The sequence below is a fragment of the Dermacentor silvarum genome, chromosome 10 (assembly GCF_013339745.2).
Source record: "Dermacentor silvarum isolate Dsil-2018 chromosome 10, BIME_Dsil_1.4, whole genome shotgun sequence".
NCBI lineage: Eukaryota > Metazoa > Arthropoda > Arachnida > Ixodida > Ixodidae > Dermacentor > Dermacentor silvarum.
Window position 1 is genome coordinate 121,341,101 of NC_051163.1, and position 24,245 is coordinate 121,365,345.

The 24,245-nt window shown below is 50.5% G+C and overlaps 2 protein-coding genes across 2 annotated transcripts in view; one reads left to right on the forward strand and one right to left on the reverse strand.

Moving 5' to 3' along the window:
- Positions 1-4,119, forward strand: part of LOC125940942 (uncharacterized) — a 97,535-nt gene extending 93,416 nt beyond the window's left edge. Inside the window, exon 12 of the mRNA XM_049657689.1 lies at positions 3,567-4,119. Coding sequence (XP_049513646.1) covers positions 3,567-3,971 — 405 coding nt within the window. The 3' untranslated portion in view covers positions 3,972-4,119. The remainder of the gene's footprint in view (positions 1-3,566) is intronic.
- Positions 4,120-23,075: 18,956 nt separating this feature from the next.
- The window catches only part of LOC119466545 (proteoglycan 4-like), a 54,397-nt gene continuing 53,227 nt past the window's right edge, over positions 23,076-24,245 (reverse strand). Inside the window, exon 11 of the mRNA XM_049657124.1 lies at positions 23,076-23,298. Coding sequence (XP_049513081.1) covers positions 23,154-23,298 — 145 coding nt within the window. The 3' untranslated portion in view covers positions 23,076-23,153. The remainder of the gene's footprint in view (positions 23,299-24,245) is intronic.

The window sequence follows — 24,245 nt, forward strand, 5'->3', positions numbered from 1 at the left end:
AGATAGCGGCACTGTCATTACGCGGCCAGTTGCTTGATCTGTATGCGTCGCGTCTCGAATAATGTCCTCGTCCATGAAATGGAGTTCACATACCTAGAAAAAAAATACGCTCCAATCAGCAAACCGACGGCTACAGGTCACACAAACATGCGGCTCATGAGCCACTTACAGATGTACGTTTATATTCTTTCAATTAACTAACATCTAAATAAAAAAACTTACCCTGGAATGTTCGGTGACCGTGAGGTTTTCCCGTGGCACAGCGCGAATCCAAGCGTCCCTTAGAGCTTGATCTCTCGGGAACTTGAAGACGTGCATGCACCTTCGTGTCCCCCGTGTAGTTTCCGCGGCATCGAGGTACACAGCATTTGCACGGCATCGCGGCGGGATTCTTTTCACAGCGAGGAAAACACGTCCGACTGAACAGCGAAGAGATGTACGACTGTACATACGCGCCGGGGAATGAGTTTCTGGAGACGCGCGATCAACGCGCACCAGCGCGATCCGGACGCGCGGATGCGTCGTGTCGCGGCGACGGGCAAAACCGCAAAACGCGCTCGCCGCCTGATGCGTCCGCCCCATCTGCTGACGTAGCGCGAGTGGAAAGGGAAAAGAACTAAGGCCTTCATATTTTTCTAGAGGGTGTTGTGTCGCCACACTCTTTCCTCCTCTCCCCACTAACGCGCGTGACGTTATAACCACAGATGCGCAGGCCACCTGCACAGGCGCCGTGGCCACACTCTTTGCCCTCTCCCCTTACTCGTGTTCATTGCGGCAGCGCTGTCGACACACTTTTTCCCCTCTCCCCGCGAACGTGCGGGACGTTAAAACCACTGAATCGCAGGGCATGTGCACAATTAACTTTGTGCCATTCCTGTCCAATCGTATCGTCTCCATTCCCTTCCACGATACGGACGCAAGCTGCCCAGGGCACCCTTCCTGGGAGCACATGCGGGGGATGCATACGGGGGCTAGAGGTAAACAGCTTTGCTATAAAAATATACTCGATATTCGATTGGATAAATGTAGGTCGCCTAGAACCGTATTCTCTTCGATTCAGAAACTTCACTATTCAAACACTTCTGTGTTATAGTACATTATTTAGTCCGCTCTGATGCCTACCAGTATTTTATCTAATGGCCAGCGCGTTCATTTAGTCCAAAAACATTTTTGATAAGTCGTAAATGTCATGTCACTATACCTTAAATACAATTTTCTCCGGATGTAACGTGCGCAAAGCATGTTAGACATGGAACAGTCATCACAAAGCCTTCAATAAGCAAGGCGAGTTTTCAACAGCTGAACTGAAACAAAAAAAATAGACACAGACAAAGACGTCGCCACAGCGACCTCCTTGTTTGTCTTTCTTAGTTATCTTTTAGTAGTACGAGCAGCGAGTGACACTCTTTGTTCCTTAAGCAGCGACTTCCGGTAGACCACCGAGTTCTGGTTTGTGCTAAATTTTTTTAAAATCTAAATTCAATATAAATATTTTAAAATCGGGGCAGCTTCCCCATAGTGGTGTGAAGGCTGGCCAAACAGCGAAGCTGGCGACCCCATCTAGCTTTATCTCGGTTCGGCCAACTTTTTGCGAGGTTATGCTTCGAGACACGGCCACGTTTTGCGCAAGATCACCCCGGAATCATCGACAGCCCAAGGAGCAACGAACACTCGGTCATTAAAGTATCTGGACGCTTCTGGACGCTCAAACGCTTTTGCTCAGTTTCGCGGGCTCGCAATTCCGAATCTTCTGCGAATCGGCGGCGCGATACTCGGGATCGGACCGAAGTCGTCTCACTCGCTCTCGAGTAGCGGCGCGGCGGCTTTCGCGCCGTGCTTCCTCTTCTTCGAGAGCGACGCTCTTTTTCGGCCGCCCCATTTTCGCGGCGATGTGCTCGGTGCGGAGACGGCGGGGCTTTTGTGTTTTTTGCGGAGTTATATATCCCGTGGGTCGGCGCAGTAACGTCACGGTTTAGCTCCGCCTCTGCGCAGCCGCGGCAACCGCTCCGCACGGCGCGGTGACGTTGTGGCTCGGCCACGGTGTAAGATATATACTCTTTAGGTGAGGACACTCGCCAGACTCGATCGACCAAATAAAGTAGCAAAGGCGCGCCGATCGGCCCGGCGACGGCAGCGGATACCTATCGGCAGTACGACGCAACTTCAACACAGAAAGCTTTTTATTGGTTTAATCTCCCGTTGTTATAGCAACCGGCGGTTCACGGGAAATCCGAAATGATTGAGTGACGCACGAAAGTAGGTCACCGGGGAGAGGGCATGCGCGCGTTCCTTGTCGGCGCACGCTCTCGCCTGCGTTCTAACTGAAGTTGCGTCGTTCCGCCGATAGGTATCCGCTGCCGTCACCGCCACGATAGACGCGCGCCCTTGCTACTTAATCTGGTCGATCGCGTCTAGCAAGCAAGCCGAGAAGTGTCCCCACCTAAAGAGTATATATCTTACATCGTGGGCTCGGCAAACCTAAGGCGAATTAAGTGATGCGGCGAGGCTCAGCGCGGTCGGCGCAGCTGGGGCGAAGCGTTGCTAGGCGACGCATGGTGACGTCATCGCCAGGCGGAGGTTTCGCGGCGTACACTCGACGGACCATCCTCGAGTTTGAACAGCATGGCTAGTTCACAGGGGTATGTGCCATTGCGCTTGGGCCCTTTCTACACTACGTGCAAGGTCGGCCCACATTTCGGGCGTACCCCACCGGACTACCTCCAGCTTTAACAGCTTCGCTGTTAAAAAATTTAGTCACTTTAGCATACGCCAAAAAGACTGAAGGCGAAAGCCTGCACATTCAAGAGACATTCATCAAATTTCTTGACATTCTCATCCGAATGCGTTGTCACTTATTGTTTTTTGCGACCAAAGATAGAGTGCAAATTGAGTTAGTTAAGTGACAGGAATAATTTTGCGTGGCGGTTTTCCTCCAGTTCCGTTCGCTCGCTCTTCCGAGTTCGGTTTTCCGCCCGTTCCGTTCACCATGGAATTAGACGACGATGACGCCAGGCCAAGTGTTGTGTTCCGTCGAGTTTCCGACGACGAGGACGTCAGGTCTAGTGTAGTGTAGCGCAATGTAGTGTAGTTTACATCGTTTACATCAAGAATTCACCAGCATTCTCTGTCTGTGTCGTACTTCACTTTATTAACACAAAGTTGACACAAGGAAAACGCAAGGTTAACCCAAGGAATACACCAGGGCAAACCAACGCCGGGGTGCGAGTGCCACTACCAGGCACCTAAATCAAGGATTAGAGTCGCCTCCAGCTTTTTATTTTTTAGTTCAGCTGCTGAAAACTCCTCTTAGCTATGGACCAACTAGCTTAATTAAATACTATTCAATAAGCACTTCATCGCCGCCACCTAAGACCTCCATAGATACCGAAATAGTTTATATTTCTAGCCTGAGAAAATGCCCGTTTACTATAGTCGATCTTTCCAGTTTTCTAGCTCCTCGACATATATTTGCAGCGGATGATCCCAGCATGTAGAACATTCCTTTAGCAGACTATTTTTCACCCATGCCTCGGAATGGTAACCGCCTGCTCTTCCGGCACCTGCAGGTCACGAACGCCCAGGTCGTGACGCCCAACAAGTTCCTTTACCCGGGCGACTGTCCTGCTCATGATAGACGGCGTGCCGGTGGACACCATGGACCAGTACGGCGTCAGGACGGCACTCGCCAAGGGCGCCAACGAGCTCAACATCACCATCGCGCCCATGTCGCCGCTGAGACTCAAGAGGCCCTCGTACACCCGGCTGCACGAGACGGTCATGACGGACGAGAACGTGCCCGAGCCGTCGGCCAAGGCCATGATCGAGCCGCCAAAGCACTGATGGCGGTGCTCTGTTCTTCAGCCCAGTTCTGCTCTCTTCGATGCTGTTTAGAAGCAGGCGCGGAAAGTTGCCGTGATCAACAAAGGCGGCTGTTCCCGCCCCCCCACCCCCTGTTTTTTTTTTCTTTTTGAAGGGAAGGCAGCGAGAATTGCTCTCGCACTGAAAACATAACTGCGCGTTGGCCGCTGAAAGCACGCAATGATTCCAGCTAGCCGTGTGTGCCGAGCAGCCTTCTAGAGGATCAATTTCTTAACACGTAATTAGGCAAATAAAAATTACGAACGTACAAGGGCAGTGGCGTACCAACTATTCCTCGAGTAGTGGGCCAAACCGCAAACCATGTGACCTCTCTCTCTCTCTCATATATATTGCGAGTTTATACTGCATTACGAGAAAGAACCTTGAAATGCGTCTGTCAGTTACTCATTATCAATCACACATGTCGAACCATGGTGGACCAAGAAAAGTCGCAGCTTCGCCCTAAAGGCGAAGCATCGATTGCGATAACAAATTAGTGGACAGCTATACGAAGTTAGGATAGCAGTTTGATCGTCCGTGTAAACTTGTAAACATAGGCACACTAAATTAACAAACATGGCGTCGGATGCGCACAAGCAAACATGAATGCATCTCATTCGATGAACGCGGAAACTCGCTGTCAAAACGCTGGAGTGAGTAAGCGCGACTGCAGCAGCGATCGAATTGACCTTCGTGCCGCAGCTCGCATCAACGCGAACTAATTAAGCTGCGAAAACACAGCGCAGGGAGGAAGGACCCCCGCCGCAGATGGCTTTCAAGATATAGCCACCCGGGCGAGAGCGCGCGGCATAGTACGCGGCCTCGCCCCTCCCCACCCTCCCCTCGGAGCCTTGCGGCCCGCGGGCGCTCCTGCGACGCGGAGTAAAACGCCGCGCTCGCCGGTTCACCCTCGCACGCTTTCAGTCGCACATATAGCATAAGGCGCGCGGCGACGATTTTATTGCCCGTGGACTTTACACGGAACCTCAAGGCGACGAAGACGGCGACGGCACGCCATAAATGCGCCTAGTGTTCATATAATTGTTATCGCAATAAAAGTATTACAGCGAGCTGGACCTCCCGCGGTTCTAATAGTAAATCGTGGATAAGTGGCATTACGTATATTAAAGCTCCTTTGCGCACCATTCCAGCAGGGTAAACTTTTGTTTGCGAGGCTAACGTTCATTTAGTACACTGCTAGGACGAAAGGACTGATCTATCCCGAACTGCCAAAAATGCGCATGCGCCACAAAAACAATTATAGTGTGCGCACCGTACGCACGCACAAATAATAGTTTGCATATTCTTTAAAGATCTCTTTTGCGCATTTTATCTTTAGGCGAAATAAATCCAGCCCTGCCAAAGGTCGCCCGTCATACTTGGTTCTTACGAGACATCGTGATGGACAAGAAATAAGGAAATTTCTTGTATATTAACGACTCTCGTGCATACACTTTTCTAAATCATTAGCGCTTGTAATCCCTCTGCATTTCATACATATTAGCCTGGTATGAAGATATCTTTCTCGTTGATATGTTCAAGATATTCTGAGTTCGTTAAATCTGTAGGCCAAGAAGGCCTTTCAGGGTCTGACTGAGATTTTGCTGAGATTGAGTCCGAGTCATCCCGGCTGAGTATAATTCTGGCGAGTCCGAGCGAGCCCGACTGAGTACAATTTTCGCGAGTCTGAGTCCGAGTGAGCCCAGCTGAGTATAAATTTGGTGAGTTTGAATCCAAGTGATACCGGCTGAGTAGAATTTCGGCGAGTCAGAGTCCAAGTGAACTCTAAGCAAAAATTCAGAGCCCTTCCACTACTGTGAAGATGGAAGCCAGCGAAGCTGTGACTACGGTGGGTCTGCTGTAGTGAATATTGCTATAGTGAACTTATATATTATCATTATTGATTATATTGAGCGTCTTCGGCATGTTCGTCAAAGAGCAATGATACCGGCGTCTTGTTCTCGCCCGGCGCGATGGCCAAGTAGTGCGTTTGCTGCGCCAAGTGCGCCCCATCGTCATAGACTAGCATATGAGCCACAGCGTACGTTCATAGCCGCGGCACAGGATCCTGTGAGATCTCTCCCGCTCCTGCTCTCGGCAGCTGATACCCACATATCCAACGCGGATATGAGCCACATGTGATTTCTTTACCTTCTTTTTTTCTTTCTCTATTTCTTTCCTACTTTCATTCCTTCTTTATTATCGTTAATCTTGCCGTAACTGACGAGCATGTGATGTTGATGTCATGACCTATCAGTCATATTAGTCATTCGTTTTGACATCTGTGCTAAGGCACAACTGGCGGGAAACCGCCATGCACATGGCGCCAAACCTCCACGCACATGGAGCCGAAATGCTGATGATGATAGTATTTTTCTACACGCGGACACGATCCTGGGGGAGGCTAGACAGCGCCGCTGTAAAAATATAGTTTGTGAGTGAGTCTGAGTTAGCTCCGTTTCTTTGCCGACTTATGGCTAAGTGCCTAAAAGCAAAGCAGTATAGCACGCTTTGACAATAGGAATTGCACTAGACAATCAGTGTTACTAAGCTCGCGAGTGGAGCAAACGGTCTATTTGAAATTGTAGAAAACGAAAGGTAACAGAAGGATGGTTACTTTTTCAGCGGGATGGTGAGGAAGGGCGGGTAAAGCTTTTGTGCTTAGAGTGAGGGAGGGGGGTGAAATTTATCAACCCGAGGGTGAGGACGGTACTTGCGGCGCGAGGGAGGAAAAAATGAGGGCATTTGCCCACCCTCCGCTTGCAGTACACAAAAGCATAGCCTTTGAGATTGGCTGCCGCTACTAAGAGGGATTTAATTTCATGATTTAGTGTTCCCAGACCCACCATGGTAGACAAATAGCTATGATGCTGAGCTCGATGTCGCAGGTTCGACCACGGCCACGGCAGCCACATTTCGCTGGGGGCGAAATGCAAAAATGTTCAAGTGCTTAGAAAGAACCCCAGGAGGTCAAAATTAATCCGGAGCCTCCCACTGCAGCTTGTTTCATGATCAGATCGTGGTTTCGGCGCTCAGTGATGGAAGGGGCCAAGGGAGTTTTGGAGCAGCTCTGGAAGCAGCAAAAATGTTGTGACATACCGGACGTGCCAACTATATGTGGCCAAGAAAAAAAAGTAAACAAGGGATTTACGCGAGCGGCACCCATTGTATGTTGATAGGCTTTTGTTATTGCTAGTCAAGAGTTTCTTATTTTTTTCGTTGTGCACAAGCAACTAATACTTAAAATGGTTAATTAGCTAACTTTACCTCAATTATTGGATAATGCAAATTCTAGGTTGCTTTAAATCTAGTTATCATTCATGTTTCAACATCCTCCACAACGTCTTCATCAACATCTCGTCGATTAGGTGAGTCTATAAAGTTAGCTAATTAGACGTATTCGATCACAATGAACAATAAATACTGACTGCGACAACCATGAACACCCATCAACATACAGGCAACGCCGTTCGCATTTTCTCAGCAATTTTTTTAATCCTTTGTGACATTCAGCTGGGATAGCATAGTAACGCAGAATAAATGCGAAGTTACTTAGCTGGACAATGCATGTTTGCCAGTATTCGACATCACTTGGCGAGAAGAAACAAAAACTGGCATTCATGAAAAGCATAAAGGTGAAAAAAGTGTTCAGTGGCTTTCCGATCCGCGTCGCCGACCAATATATTGCACAAGCTCGGTTAATAGGGCTGCCCCTTAAAGTCAATGTAAAACGGCGACCGGTATTTTCAATGCCAATGAATGGTTTCTTAAAATTTTCGGATTCGATCTGCGCAAGCCGCGTCGTGAACATCGTTGCCGCGAAGGCAATTTCTGTCGTTCACGTATTCTCCAACCCTTTCCGACAGCTATTCGGCCGCTACGGTAGACTAAAACCGAAACTTTGCATTCTCAGTGTTTTGCGACCGCAAAAGTCTGTTTTTGTGTGGTGTGGTTATGCAGAAAATAGAGTAACCGGAGTACCAATTTCAGTGATGATTGCGGTTGCTATTGGGTATTTCTGGCCAGAAAGTTTCACGAAAGCAAGTAGTGCGTTTGTCAGCGTGTCACACTACCATCCTGGTAAACAGAGAATGGTGCACGTGCAAAGTATATTTTCACGTTACGCGCATGGTATTCGCCGTAAATCAACGCAGATTTCCTAATACGGCGCACGAGCCAGCCCTAAAATGTATAACCACAGCGTACGACCTATTCAGCTGAGAGCACGGCTTTCTTTCCCGACTGCCCCTTAGAAAGAGCGCCAGTTCAAATCATCTTTGTCTGGTCCGCATATTACGCAAACGCGCAAGACTTGCATAAAACATTTGTAATGCATTGTATAGCACAAAGGATCTTCGTTTTCGTGCGGCCAAGCTACAATGTGCCACCAAACACACCCACACTCCAACGACGCCGGCGCTGAAACGGATTAATTCAGCTTGGCTTCTAGGACTAAATGCTAGCCAACACGTGGCTAGCAACACGAACATCCTGCAAAATTTAGCGACTTCATTCGAAGTTAGTGTTTTGGCGCAACAATTGGCGCAGCACTGCCATCCCTGGGCGCTTAAAGCCCTAGAATTTGAGTCTTCTTGTATCGCAGTGGAACCATATACATTCGATTTTCTGCTGCAGCAAATGTGCTCAAATTTTGCTTGCTTGATGCGGGACGCATTCAGTTTAACATGCAATCATCACCATCATCGGCCTATATTTTATGTCCACTGCAGGACGAAGGCCTCTCCCTGCGATCTCCAATTACCCGTCTAGCGCTAGCGTACTCCAACTTGCGCCTGAAATTTTCCTAACTTCATCATCCCATCTGGTTTTCTGCCGACCTCGACTGCGCTTCCCTTCTCTTGGTATCCTTTCTGTAACCCTAATGGTCCACCGGTTATCCATCCTACGCATTACATGGCCTGCCCAGCTGCATTTCTTCCGCCTAATGTCAACTAGAATATCGGCTATCCCCGTTTGTTCTCTGATCCACACCGCTCTCTTCCTGTCTGTTAACGTTAGTCCTAAGATTTTTCATTCCATCGCTCTTTGTGCGGTCCTTAACTTGTTCCCGAGCTTCTTTGTTAAGCTCCAAGTGTCTGCCCCATATGTTAGCACCGCTAGAATGCAATGATTGTACACGTTTCTTTTCAACTACAGTGGTAAGCTCCCAGTCAGGATTTGGCAATGCCTGCCGTATGCACTACAACCTAATTTTATTCTTCTGTAAATTTCTTTCTCGCGATCAGGGTCCCCTGTGAGTAATTGACCTAGGTAAACGTACTCCTGCACAGACTCTAGAGGCTGACTGGCGATCCTGAATTCTTGTTCCCTTGCCAGGCCATTGAACATTACCTTTGTCTTCTGCATATTCATCTTCAACCCAATTCTTACACTTTCTCGATTAAGGTCCTCAATCATTTGCTGTAATTCGTCTCCATTGTTGCTGAATAGGACAATGTCATCTGCAAACCGAAGGTTGCTGAGATATTCGCCCTTGATCCTCACTCCTAAGCTTTCCCAGTCTAAGAGCTTGAATACTTCTTCTAAGCATCCAGTGAATAGCATTGGAGAGATTGTGTCTCCTTGCCTGACCCCTTTCTTGATAGGTAACTTTCTACTTTTCTTGTGGAGAACCAAGGTAGCTGTGGAATCCTTGTAGATGTTTGCTAAGATATTCACGTATGCCTCCTGTACTCCTTGATTCCGCAATGCCTCTATGACTGCTGGTATCTCTACTGAATCAAATGCCTTTTCATAATCTATGATAGCCATATAGAGAGGTTGATTGTACTCCGCAGATTTCTAGATTACCTCGATTAACATGCAATACATATTTCTAAATTGAAATTTGCACAATGAAAAAAACACCGCATATCCACGAAGTGAATGATGATGAGTGGGCGAAGCACCGGGGGATCATTCGGGTAACCGTGAATTCCCCACTCGAACATGCAAATGAGTGACAACACATGTGCACAGTAAGTCGCTAATGAGGCAGAGTCTCTTCCACTCCGCCTCTTGGCATCTCAGGCGTTGCTGACGCAGCTATTAAGGCTGGGCGAGTACCGCGCAGGCACGGCGCTTCTCCGGCGGCTAAGAGCAAGAACTCGCTCACATTTCCATGCGGCACTGAACACTTTCCAATTTTCAGGATTGCAATGGCCTAAACGAAGTCGCCTTGACCCGCCATGGTCTTTTTCGGCCGTTACCTGCAGCCTCAGTGTACCCCACCTACAGGCGAAACGCACCATTTCAACAGCAGAAGCAAAGTTTATTGTGCTGGAACACTTGAGCACAGCGTTTCAAAGCCACTTACAAGTGTACACAGACGGTTCGGTGTGTGCACAAACAGATAGCTGTGCAGCGGCATTCTGCACACCATCCCTTGATGTGTCATGGTCTGGCCGACTGGATCGCGTAGTTTCCTCTACAACAGTAGAAAGCGCCGCAATCACCGCGGCTTTGCGGAAACTACGGGCCTTTTTTGGACGAGATGTCGTGGTGCTGACGGATTCCAAGTCAGCGTTACAGAGATTGCATCGTGGCCTACCTCTATAGAAATTTACAAGGCAATCTCTGGCACTCATTAACGATTAAACGACACTCATTAACGACACTAAAGAGAAACCGGAAGTTGAGCTTAAATAGTAGATTATCCTTTCACGATCACAGCCATACAATTCTTACTGCAAACAGATGTTTAATAAGCGAGAAAATAGCGAAAAACTGAAGAATAGGTGCTGACGCCCCTTCGAAATTCCCGCACTACGTGATGTGACGTCGGAGATTACAAACGCAGGCCGGTCGCGATTGGTCGAGAGCGATTTATCACTGTTAATAAAATGCAAAATTAAATACACCTTAAACGTACATAAACAGCATTTGCCAACTTTTTAAACCGTTTCAAGCGAGGAAGTACAAGTTTAGCACAAAATTAAATAAGAAAAAATGGCATGGCGATACATGCGGCCGTGATAGTTTCGTAGTTTCGTTTTTGGTCAAGGCCGTGATTGGTCAATGCATCGTCGCGCGCGCCTGTTCCGCTCTACGGTGTTTGGTTGCGTGTTGCGTGGCTCCAAAAACGTTGACTTCGCGGGAAACAGCCAGAAAATGCCTCGTGTGTGTAGTGTTGAGGGCTGTATAAATGGCCCAAGGCGCTTGATCAGGGGCAGCGGCAGTGTTGACTCGATTGTGTCCTTTCATGTGGCGTCGCTCGGAGAGCCCCGGCTCCCCGGCGTTCGCAATGGCTGAGTGCTCTGCCGATGATAAAACGGCAAAAGAGCCAGAGAAACCGATGGTGTGCTCTCTGCATTTCTCGTCCTCGGATTATGTGTATAATCTTGCCCTCGGAAAGTATCTTGGCGTGCCCCAGAGGCCAGTCCTTTCTCGAGCAGCTGTTCCCTCAATGCGGCCTTCATCAAACCTCCTACCGGTGCCCCTGCAGCAGCAAACTGGCGGCTCGGTGAGTGCTGAATGTCATTAAATAAAGCCACGAAATAACCATACCGAGTACGTGCACAACTTTCTACGCTTGTTCTGTCGGGAACATCGTCGCCTGGCGGAGAGGACGCTTCGCCTCCCGTCGACGAAAACGAAGCTCTGCATTCCGCCGGCGCGGCCGGCGGCTCACCGCCATCGCACGCGGAAACACCTACCGCTCGAGCACAGAGGATCATTTCGCGCTCCGTTTCACTGAATATCGCTGAAATGCAGTCCTGCTTTCCTGGCGAGCTCTTCGTTGCAAGGTTCAGCGGCAGCTACGGTATCCATCGCGGCGAACGCAAACGCAGCGACCATGCATGCAGCCATGATGCATCCAGCCCAGCGCCTCAGCCGTTTACGTAAGCGGTGACGTATCATGGCGCATTCTGATTCGCTGAGAGCAATGCAATCTGTGACTGCTTCAGCGCCAAATCTAGGGTGAGAGAAATTGAGGAAGAGATATTTGGTCTTTGTTTACGAATTTTTCCGCTAATAACTAATATTTTTGCACCCAACAAAAACGGCATGCATTCCTGAAGGTCCCTCATTTATTCCAGCTGAACTTCCTGTTTCTCTTTAGTGTCCCTTTAACATAAGATTCCAGTGGATACCATCACACGTAGGAATTTATGGAAACGAGAAAGCTGACGAACTTTTCAGAACCCTAAGGCTGCAATCGGCCTTCACTTTAGGGAGATCCACAAGAATCGCCACGAAGCCTGTGTGACTCATGGATTTACCCGCGAAGATGCGACGCTTTTATACCGCATCAGGACCGACTTCGCGTACACCACAGCTTGGTTATTCAAGACTGGGCTTCGCGCTTCCCCATTCTGTGCTTTCTGTGGTGACATCGAACATTTCATTTGGATATGCCCGCAGTTTGACACAGAAAGAAAAGCGATTGTCGACAGCCTACAAAAGAGCGGTCTTACGCACAGTACCTTTGAAGACGTCGTTTTCCCCGGAGGACCTGCGACAATCAGGAAGAGAGCGCAACGACTGCTGATAGCTTTCTTGCGAGACACGGGGCTCATAGACACTTGGTGACACACCCCTGATCTCAACTCGAAGGAGGATCAGGCGGAACAATTGCCGGCTATGTATGCCAGGCTCACCCCGCCTGCTTCAACATCACCACCACCACCAGTATATACAATGTTGTTTTATTGGTCGTATATGGTATTGAGGTGCGGACTTCATTTTCCCTTCATTAAGACTGTCTTATGATCAGTGCAACAGCAAGGCGACGCCGGCAAGCGGACCCAGAGGCGACGAGAGCGCGGGAAGCGGCGGCAAAACGCCGGAAGCGTTCTCTACCTGAGGTTGGTGGCGCCGATCGATGCTCGGTTCAAGCGCGAGCTTCGCGAGCCCTCAGCTCCGGCTCCGCTTGCCGGCGTTGCCGTACTGCTGCAGCTTTGCGAGCCCTCAGCTCCGGGTCCGCATGCCGGCGTTGCCGTGCTGCTGCAGCATCGCGAGCCCTCAGCTCCGGGTCCGCTTGCCGGCGTTGCCGTTTTGCTGCAGTTTCCCGCGCCCTAGTCTCCGGGTCCGCTTGTTGTCTGCGTCGCCGTGCTGCAGCAGCTTTGCGAGCCCTCGACTCCGCTTGCAGTTGCGCCGCCACTCTCGCCTTTTCATCCATAGCGGGCGCGCCTTTATTAGAAGCCACCGTTATCATCCATGGCTGAAGAAAGAGCACGCGTATACAGCCCTTGTGCACCGCAGCGCCCCTAGCGGACTCCATGCAAACCAGAGCTACAGAAGACGAGGGAGGGACAAGGCTCGGCCCTAAGGTGCATTACGATGCTACCTAATGCGAAATTTGAGCACAGCTATATTAGCTGGCGCGGTCAATCTGTATCGTGCAGCACGTTGCAAACGGAGCGAAGTGTGGCGCGACTTCTTCGATAATAGGGAGATCGCGAGGCAGCACGTGGGTGAAGCGTGGGCATGATTCACCGCAGCCGCCGCAGACAGACCTCCGCTCATGCAGCGCTGTTTCCATACAGACTACGCGCGCTACTCTGGCGCCATCTCGTAACCATCGTCGCCGCGCAGAGCCCGTCTTGCGCGGCATTACGCTTTTCTTAAGCTTTCGACATACCCTCCGCTTTCCTGCTGGCGTTTTCTTCGCTGTCGTCGTCTTTCATCCCCCACTGCGCTCCGCGTTCGCTCTTTCATCATTCGCTGTGCTGGCTCGCTCGGTTACGCCGACGCTCGCCGCAAAGACGGGCGCCTAAAGCCCGGCGCACATGGAGCGAACTTTCACGGCGAACTTCGCGCGGCGGAACGCTAGCGCGCCGCCGCTGTGCTGCACCCACATGCGGTGAAAACAGTGTTGGTGGAAACAGCAGGATTCTATTCCGAGTGACATGCAGTGAAAAAAATTTTGTATCTACAACTGAACCATTATTATTGCGATAACAATTATATGGACACTCCGAGCGGATTTCTGCCATTGGCGTCACCGTGAGGTTCCGTATGAAGTCCAACGGCGATGAAATCGTCGCCGCGCGCCGTATGTGCGAGTGAAAGTGCGCGAGGGACGCACGCTTTCACGGGAGCGAACGCACGGCGGAGAGCAAACGCGACTTCTACCGTCGCGCGAAAGGCCGTGGGGCGACGTTGAGCTGCGGCACCAAATGCGTATTTATATAAAAACGCTGCGAGGCGAGAAGGTGGTAAAGACTGCCGACGCGGCTCGACGAGTGTCCCGTTCTCAACTCGTCGAAAACCTCCGAGCCGCCGCCAGAGGCACCGCAACAGTCACCAACGGTGCGCGCGCTCGGTGCGAAGCGCGAGCAAAACGCCGACGGCGTCGACAACAGTTCTGCGCGTTGCTGGTGCTGCTACATGTCAAAGTTTATATAGGTGATAAAACTACTATGCTTACTCCGTATAGCTCTCTACTAATTTGCTATCGCAATTGATCTGCGACGATTTTTCTGCAGCTGAACCATATTGGTCGCGCCTGGACGGCTGTGATCAGTGCATCATTGTACGCGATGCGCGTAGCTTTCGTTGCAATGTTCGCTCTTTGGCTGTTTAGCCGATTCAAATGTGGCGGCAGGAAGGACGCGACCACGCCCTGATTGGTCCGCGCTGACAAACTTCATTCGCCACTACCGGCGAGCGGTTGACCGCCTGCGAACGTATCTGTAGTCGGGTACAACTTTAGAAGGCAGCGGCATTTGCCCCCTCAAAGGCGGATGCATACGAGCCTCCACCAAAGGGCGCGGACTAGAGACGCGTCATCGACGCCGAACAGCCGCCGGCCGCCTGGCGGACGCCACGCGGGGCCGCCCGGCTTACCAAAAAGATGACCTTTGCCACGAATGGAGTTTTGGTAAGCCAGAAAAACTAACGCACAACTGAGCAGCATTTGTTCAGGATTATAATTTTTCAATCGCCAAGTTTTCCGTTGAATTATAATGGCACCTGGAGGTCGAACTACTAAATTTTGATAACTTTCTAAAATATATATACTGGCGGCACATCTAACTTCTGGGGATAATTGATCTTAATGATTAGCAGTAATTTTCATGATGGGTGATATGTTTCGCTTTATGAAGATCACCATTATCTTCATTCTTCAAACTCCCTAGTGGTAAGCAGCAGCTTTGGGCAAGGAGACGGCAAGAGGGCTCACCGAATGATGCACGTGGAGTGGAGTCATGTACGAGTGTACTGCTATCGGGTTCCCCTTTCATGCTTCCCTTGAGACATGCTGTACCATCTAGCCATGCTCGTCACGGATGGGGCACTACTTCGTTATATATATAGGCTTAACGAAGTAAACTCGGCACTTCATTATACCGAAATTTCTTAACATTGAAGTATGCCGACAGAACGTTCTTATCCAGAATACTTTAAAAAATTTTCAATTATCGGGTAATTGGAAAAAACGAACTTCAAGGACAAAAAAGTCACTTTCGATCAAAAGGTGAAGTAGCGATAGTGATGGCAAAGAATTACACAAGTACACAAAGTAAAGTTTGTAACTTATGTAACAGCACGAAAAAATAAGGGACGACGACAGAGACAGTCAAAAGACCGCTCTTTGACTGTCTCTATCATCATCCCTTCCTTAATTTTTCGCGCTATTACATAAATTGCAATCAAACAACTAGCCCAGCAAGCAACCATTCTAAAGTTTGTAGTTTATTGTTCGCGGCAACACAAGTTGCAGTAAATATTGACACGTACACATGTTTATCTTTCACCGGTGGCCGCTTTCAACACCGGCTGACAAATGTTAAACGTTATCGCTCCGCGCAGGACGCGCCTGCATTGGAAGCTTCTCGGGCGTTATCAATGCTTCTATCCGTCATCTGTGGTCACCGACGCCCATGTAATCTGATTGTATGAGCGACGCGAATTGTCTAGAACTTTCTGGAAGACACGCGGGCATCAGGGATTAATCTGGAACCTTCGATGACTCAGGTATAAAAGCCGACGCGTTTCGCCGCTGATCAGATTTCGACGATCGCCGACTGTGTTCGCCGCTATCGTTGTGCTTCAAGTGTAACTTGCTTTTGTGGGCACAGGTTCGCCCAATAAAGAATCAGTTTCGTCATTCACAGTTTTACGACTGTTTGCTTCATCGTCACTACTACGTGACATCTGGTGGAGGTGCTTTTATGTCCTTGTACCGGACCCCCCCGTCCAGCCGTGAGCCAAGCCCACACCGTCTAGAAGACGTCGACGCCTACCCCGACCAGCGAGCTAGTCGCAGGCTACTGAACCTGCCACCGGAGTACGAACCCCTACCTGAGAAGACCAAGAGGACAAAAGTCATGACCTCGGCAGCAGCTACCATGACAGCCCCTGTGCCAACATCTGCGGTCGTGATGCAACAATCCAGGGAGCCGCCGACTTTCCGCGGTTCGCCATGTGAAGACGCCGAAAGCTGGCTGGAGGCATACGACCGGGTCGCTACGTTCAACAAGTGGGACTGCGACGAAAAGCTGCGCCATGTTTACTTCTCTCTTGAAGACGGCGCCAGAACCTGGTTCGAGAATAGGGAACGTTCACTAACAACCTGGGACCTCTTCCGAGCCGCCTTCCTGGACACCTTCACGAGCGTCGTCCGTAAAGAAAGAGCTGCAGCCTTGCTGGAAAACCGTGTACAGCTCCCGAATGAGAGCATCGGTATGTACACTGAAGAAATGACTCGATTGTTCCGGCACGCCGATCCAGCTATGCCCGAAGACAAGAAAGTTCGCTTGCTCATGCCGGGAGTTAAGCAGGAGCTATTCGCCGGACTGGTACGGAATCCACCAACAACAGTCCAAGACTTTCTCTCGCCGTTCGACGCCACACTACGCCGAAGTCCAAGGACTTTCCGACGACCTACGAGACACCATCAGGGCGATAGTACGCGAAGAGCTGCGGAAGTTGCTACCGTCGTCGCAGCCTCAAGTTGCTTCCATCGCCGATATCGTGCGGGAGGAAATCCAGCAATCGCTAGGACTTCCCGAATCGCCGCAACCCCAGCCGGAAGCGATGACATACGCCGCCGTCGCCCGTAGTCAAGGCCCCCCTCCGCGCTCGCGCCAGGGCCCCGTAACGCCGCAATTCCGTCGCCCAGCGCCGCCGCCGCAGCCAGCACGCCCGCCCGTCGCCCAGCGCAGCTACCCGAGAAAAACGGACATTTGGCGCGCCCCTGACCACCGCCCGCTCTGCTATCACTGCGGGGAAGCCGGCCATGTCTACCGCCGATGCCCATACCGCGAGATGGGCCTACGAGGGTTCGCCGTCAACGCGCCACGTCCACAGCTTGGTGAGCGACCACGTGACATCGCCGACTACCTCGCCGGAGCTCAGTGGCAACCACGACGACCCTCACGCTCGCCGTCACCAGGCCGCTACATCTCGCCCCATCGCCGTCAGTACACCGGTCCCACTCGGGGCCGATCTCCCAGTCCTTACCCGGGAAACTAAAGGCAGCAACCGATGGAGCTGCGGTTGCTGTACGATGCAATACCGAAGATCCTCCGCCGCCGACGAAGAAGATTCGCGAATCACCACGACGAGGTATCAGCACACCACCTGGCAAGAGCCCCAACGACAACACTTCGCCGCCGAAAGAAGACCTACCGACGCGACGTAGCAGCAGCGGAGCAAGCCGACGCAGCCGTGATCCGACGCCACGACTTAACCGCAACGCCGGACGACGGTCTACCGACTTAGACGTGCTAATCGATGGTCATAACGTCACTGCTCTCGTCGACACTGGAGCCGACTATTCCGTCTTCAGTGGCCCGTTCGCCGCCAAGTTGAAGAAGGTGAAGACTGCCTGGCAAGGACCCGATATCCGTACAGCGGGAGGCCACCTAATAACGCCGGCTGGAATCTGCACAGCACGAGTCACTGTGAACAACCGCACTTACCCGGCGAGCTTCGTAATCCTGCAGCACTGCTCCAGGGATGTCATCCTAGGCATGGACTTTCTAAACCAACACGGTGCAGTCATCGACTTAAGGTCCAAGTCGGTAACGCTTTCAACGCACAACGCGATACCACCGGATACAGACATCAGTTACCATGCCTTGAATGTGCTAGAAGAACAAGTGACCGTTCCGCCTCGCTCCAGCGTAATGATTTCCGTCGGTACCGAAGTGCCTGCAGACATGGACGGCGTCATCGAGGGCAATCATCACTTACTGCTCGACCGTGAAATTTGCGTCGCTAGAGGCATAGCTGAGCTACGTGCAGGGAAAGCAAGGGTGATGCTCACGAACTTCAGCCCCGAATACAAGCACATTAACAAAGGCACCACGGTCGCCTACATCGACGAAATAGTACAAGCCAGCAGTGCTTTCGCCTTCACGGATTCCAGTGCACCTGCAACGACGACTATAGTACCTGAACCAACTTTCGACGTCAATCAGAACCTTCCCAGGCATAAGAAAGAACAACTAAAAGCTCTGCTCCTGCAATACAAGGACTGCTTCTCGTCGGCGTCAAAAGTTCGACAAACCCCTGTCGCCAAGCACCGCATCATAACCGACGAAAATGTCCGCCCACTCTGTCAGAGCCCGTACCGAGTTTCGGCGGGCGAACGCGAGGCCATAAGGCAACAAGTCGACGAAATGCTACGCGACGACATCATCCAGCCGTCCAAGAGTCCGTGGGCGTCCCCCGTGGCGTTAGTGAAGAAGAAGGATGGAACCCTACGTTTCTGCGTCGATTATCGTCGCCTCAACAAGATCACGAAGAAGGACGTATACCCCCTCCCACGGATTGACGACGCCTTGGATCGACTCTACAACGCAAAGTATTTTTCGTCGATGGACCTCAAAACCGGCTACTGGCAAATCGAAGTCGACGAGAGGGACCGGGAGAAGACTGCCTTTATAACACCAGACGGACTGTTCGAGTTCAAGGTCATGCCGTTTGGTCTTTGCTCGGCACCTGCGACTTTCCAACGCGTCATGGATACAGTACTGGCAGGCTTGAAGTGGCAGACTTGCCTCGTGTATTTGGACGACGTCGTTGTGTTTGCCTCAAGCTTCGAAGAACACCTGCGGCGCCTTGAAACAGTTCTTCAAGCTATCAAGACCTCCGGACTCACGTTGAAGCCAGAAAAGTGCCGCTTCGCATACGAGGAGCTCTTGTTTTTGGGCCATGTCATCAACAAGTCTGGAGTGTGCCCTGACCCACAGAAAACGGCGGCCATCACTGACTTTCCTCCGCCTGCCGACAAGAAGGCAGTGCGTAGATTTCTTGGCCTGTGCGCCTATTACAGGCGCTTCGTCAAAGATTTTTCACGGATCGCCGAGCCACTGACGTATCTCACGAAGGCCGACGTCGAGTTCAAGTGGGAGACGCCGCAAATCGAAGCATTTGAAGAACTGAAGCGACGCCTACAATCGCCGCCCATCCTTGCACATTTCGACGAAAACGCCGATACCGAAGTCCACACCGACGCAAGCAGCGTAGGACTCGGCGCCGTGCTTGTGCAGAGGACTGACGGACTAGAAAGGGTTGTAAGTTACGCTAGCCGGTCGCTATCGAAGGCGGAATCAAATTATTCCACAACAGAAAAGGAGTGCCTCGCCATCATCTGGGCTACATCAAAGTTTCGCCCCTACCTCTATGGCAGGCCCTTCAAAGTTGTGAGCGACCACCACGCCTTGTGTTGGCTAGCTAACTTGAAGGATCCTTCAGGTCGCCTCGCACGATGGAGTCTGAGACTTCAAGCATTCGACATCACCGTCGTTTACAAGTCCGGGCGAAAGCACTCTGACGCCGACTATTGTCTCGCGCCCCCGTCGAACCGCCGCCACAGGATGACCAGGATGACGACACTTTCTTGGGACCCATCAGTGCCGACGAATTCGCCGAACAACAGCGAGCCGACCCGGAACTAAGGAACCTTGTAGACTACCTGGAAGGCAAGACCGTCACTGTGCCGAAGGTGTTCAGGCGAGGATTGGCGTCGTTTTTCTTGCAAAACGACATTCTCCTAAAGAAGAACTTCTCGCCTCTCCGAGCCAACTACCTCCTCGTGGTACCCTCAGCATTGCGGCCAGAGGTTCTGCAAGCTCTCCATGACGACCCAACGGCTGGACACCTCGGTTTTTCCCGCACGCTCGCGAGGATACAAGAAAAATACTACTGGCCTCGCCTCTCTGCCGACGTCGCCCATTACGTAAGGACATGCCGAGACTGTCAGCGACGCAAAACACCGCCGACAAGGCCAGCCGGACTTCTACAGCCGATCGAGCCACCTCGCCGACCGTTCCAGCAGATTGGGATGGACTTACTGGGGCCTTTTCCGACGTCGACGTCCGGGAATAAATGGATCGTCGTAGCTACGGACTACCTCACCCGCTACGCCGAAACAAAAGCCTTGCCCAAAGGCAGTGCTGCCGAGGTAGCCCGATTCTTCGTTGAGAACATCCTCCTGCGTCACGGTGCCCCAGAAGTCCTCATCACCGACAGAGGTACTGCCTTTATGGCAGAACTAACTCAAGCCATCCTGCGATACAGCCACACAAGCCATCGCCGGACCACCGCCTACCACCCGCAGACGAATGGCCTCACCGAGCGCCTAAATAAGACCATCGCCGACATGCTGGCAATGTACGTCGACGTCGAACACAAGACGTGGGATGCCATCCTTCCGTACGTGACCTTCGCATACAACACGGCCGTGCAAGAAACGACGCACATGGCGCCGTTCAACCTGGTCTACGGAAGGAACCCGGCAACGACGCTTGACGCCATGCTACCGGACGTCACCGACGAAGAAAATCTCGACGTTGCCACCTATTTGCAGCGTGCCGAAGAAGGTCGACAGCTCGCCCGACTGCGCATGAAGAACCAGCAGAGGACCGACAGCCGACACTACAACCTTCGACGACGCTACGTCGAGTACCAGCCCGGTGACCGTGTTTGGGTCTGGACTCCGATACGCCGACGAGGACTTAGCGAGAAGCTGTTACGTCGCTATTTCGGACCATATAAGATCACCCGACGTATTGGCGCACTAGACTATGAGGTCGTGCCAGACGGCATTTCGCAATCACAGCGGCGCCGGGCACGACCTGAAGTCATCCACGTGGTGCGTCTTAAGCCTTTCTACGCCCGCTGACAAACTTAGGTACTTTGTTACTTTGTTATTGTTTTTTTTTGTTATTTTGTTTATTACGCATGGTTTTGTTTTCGCTTTCGTGTTTGTAGCATCGGGACGATGCTTTTTAAGGGGAGGGTATTGACACGTACACATGTTTATCTTTCACCGGTGGCCGCTTTCAACACCGGCTGACAAATGTTAAACGTTATCGCTCCGCGCAGGACGCGCCAGCATTGGAACCTTCTCGGACGTTATCAATGCTTCTATCCGTCATCTGTGGTCACCGACGCCCATGTAATCTGATTGTACGAGCGACGCGAATTGTCTAGAACTTTCTGGAAGACACGCGGGCATCAGGGATTAATCTGGAACCTTCGATGACTCAGGTATAAAAGCCGACGCGTTTCGCCGCTGATCAGATTTCGACGATCGCCGACTGTGTTCGCCGCTATCGTTGTGCTTCAAGTGTAACTTGCTTTTGTGGGCACAGGTTCGCCCAATAAAGAATCGGTTTCGTCATTCACAGTTTTACGACTGTTTGCTTCATCGTCACTACTACGTGACAATATTCTTATTAATTAAACAAGCAAGTACCGAGTCATGCACGCACAGGCAAACGTGAACAGATCTCGCTCGACGACTATGAGCACTTGCTGTTGACGCTGGCATGATGAATGCAGACAGAGGGCAGCGAACACTTCTACTGCCTCTCCATTCAACGTGTCTCCGAAACTTGAGATTAATGCCCAACCACACAGGGCTAATCGTACACGCCTGGCTACGCATCATGCTTCTGCAAGGTCGTGTGCACATCCTACCGCGTCCAGAAGGGACGCGGTAGGATGGGCCCCGCGTCTGTCACGTGGGCCCCGCGTCTGTCACGTGGGACACGTGGGCCCCGCGCCTGTCAAGCAGTGCTTGATATCGAGCATAATTTTGAGCATACGCTACGGAAGCGGCTTGTGCGCTCGCATCCCGTGGCTTACACGTAAACTTCCGGCATGGGTTTTGAAACAGGTTGTGGTTTCAAAATCTTGCTCAGATGCTTCCATGTCGCACGGTGAGGGACACAATAACGACACGCTAGTCCCCTGCGTTGAGGCACAGCCTGAACTTTGGCCGTCAAAGCACGAGCACCATAAGAATAAGCACGTGACAAGGTTATTGTGGGCCAAGGTGGCGCTCAGAATTTTTTAAGGGCGTCATACGGGGCACTTTCAATCGCAATAAAGGCCTTTCGGGAAGAGATCTCCCGGTCGCAATTGCCTCATCTGCATCAAGAATAAACTTGACTCTAAAACAAACACAAACGTTTCCTCCAAAGGTGATCTAGCAACACTGTGCTAGGCGAACTGAAGTGCTTACTTCTGCGCCCGTATTGTGTGGCTGCTCACCCTTCCTTCGTCACACACATACAGACTCATACACACGTGTACGCTTAGCAAGAGGCATATCTCATTCATGCCTCAGCACCCCTTTCACAGCGGCAGCAAAATTTCATTATAGAAAAATGCGCTTTAACACACTTCATTATATTGGTGTTCAAAATACATGGTGTTCAAAGTTTAAAAAGTTAATTACTTTGTTATACTGCAAACTTCATTAGAGAAGTTCGTTATTTCTAGGTGTGAGTGCACATACCCTTTAAGACTCCTTAGCACATGCATTCTGGAGGATCGGCCAAGAATGGGCACATGCCAACATCACATATGCAGTGCTGAAGACATTTGTTCGATCACATACTCAGTGACCCAGACTCAGTGGCCCATGTCTGCTCGGCAAGACGGCAGCCAGCACATAACTAGTGGCCCAAGTTAATGGGCAACTTGAGTCACTGGGTATGCGGAAGAGGTTAGATACGGCAAACCGAGTGAAGTTCCCCAAGAATGCCAACCGCATTCAACCGCCCAAAATGCGAAAACACTGAAATGATGCAAATAGATCACCATGGTGGTTCAGGCAAAAAGTCGATCGGAACTTTTGCCCTGCGCTTCGACTACTAATAAGTTCCCTACCCCTTATCGCACGAGGACAGCTTCAGCCATCGTAAAATACTCTACCAGACCAAACTGGGCGATGATCTCAAGTACGCCCTTTTAACTGCAGAGCTTATCCTGAAGAAAAATTGCATAAAATGTCTGCAGCAATGCCCCAGTACAATGCTGTCAAAAAGTAAGAACTTTATTATGCAGTCATAAAAACTCGCCCGAGCTTCTGTGTTTCTACGTTAAAATCATTTCCTAGACAAAGTCACCGTCAATAAATTACGATCTAAAAAAATTCTAAAGCTCGGACGCAAGTGACACTTCAGTGGCGATCCGGCTTCTTCCTGATGGGTGTCAGTTCCGGACTGCCAGTTGGCCAGAGGAACGTTAGGCCTGCACAAAATAAAATGACAGTTTCTTGACACAAGTCCAAACAGCTATTTTGCAGTTCCACACAAGTCAAAACCAGACAGCTGAAAGGTCAACTGCAACAAAATTTCACTTTGACTAAATTTGTTAACACTTAAACAATCTTTGCAAAGCTGTAGGGCTGGTAATTAATTGCATAGTTGGCTTGTTAGCAGCCTTTAAAGGGTCACTCACCCGGTTCGGCCATTTTAAACATACAAGTGGTGCACTTGTATGTTGTAAAAATGTATGTACAAACATACATTTTAACATACACAGTGGTGCCACTGACAAACTTAGTTTTGGAGCAATTTTTGGAGCAATTAAGGAGCAGTTTGGAGCACCTAAATACAGATTTCAGAGCACCTTGAAGCAAATAAATTCCTTCTGCTGGGAACGTCCTAGGTACTTTCGAACACTTAAATTTGACAAGCGTCATTCCAGAAAGTATTGACTCGCTGTACAACAACTCTGCCTCTAAATACAAAAAAGGAAAACCTAAATTTGAGTACCCTGTAATTTAAATTAGGATGACAAACCTGTTCACACAGGGTGCTGTAGTTTGTTTATTCCCATTTGAGTGAAGCTGCTAAAATGGTGCTTTTAGATCTCACAAATTTTTATTGACATCTGCCAGCTCAGCCATGTTCAGCGAAGCTAGTGTTAGCATCAGTCAGAAACACCTGGCTAGACTATGTGGTCAATGCTGTGAGTCAGGCCAGCGTTGATGAGCGCCTGTTAATCTCAAGCATTGATTTAGATGACACGAATCCTTTTCAATGGTCTGCTTTTCCTCAAACCTGAATCCTCTACTCAGCAACTGATTCACAACTGACGTCGACCGATTATGCAGACACCAAAAATTTACACAGAAACTCCTGTGGGAGTTATACGTAAGCATTGTGCCACTTGCTCATCTCCATGCAGCCCGG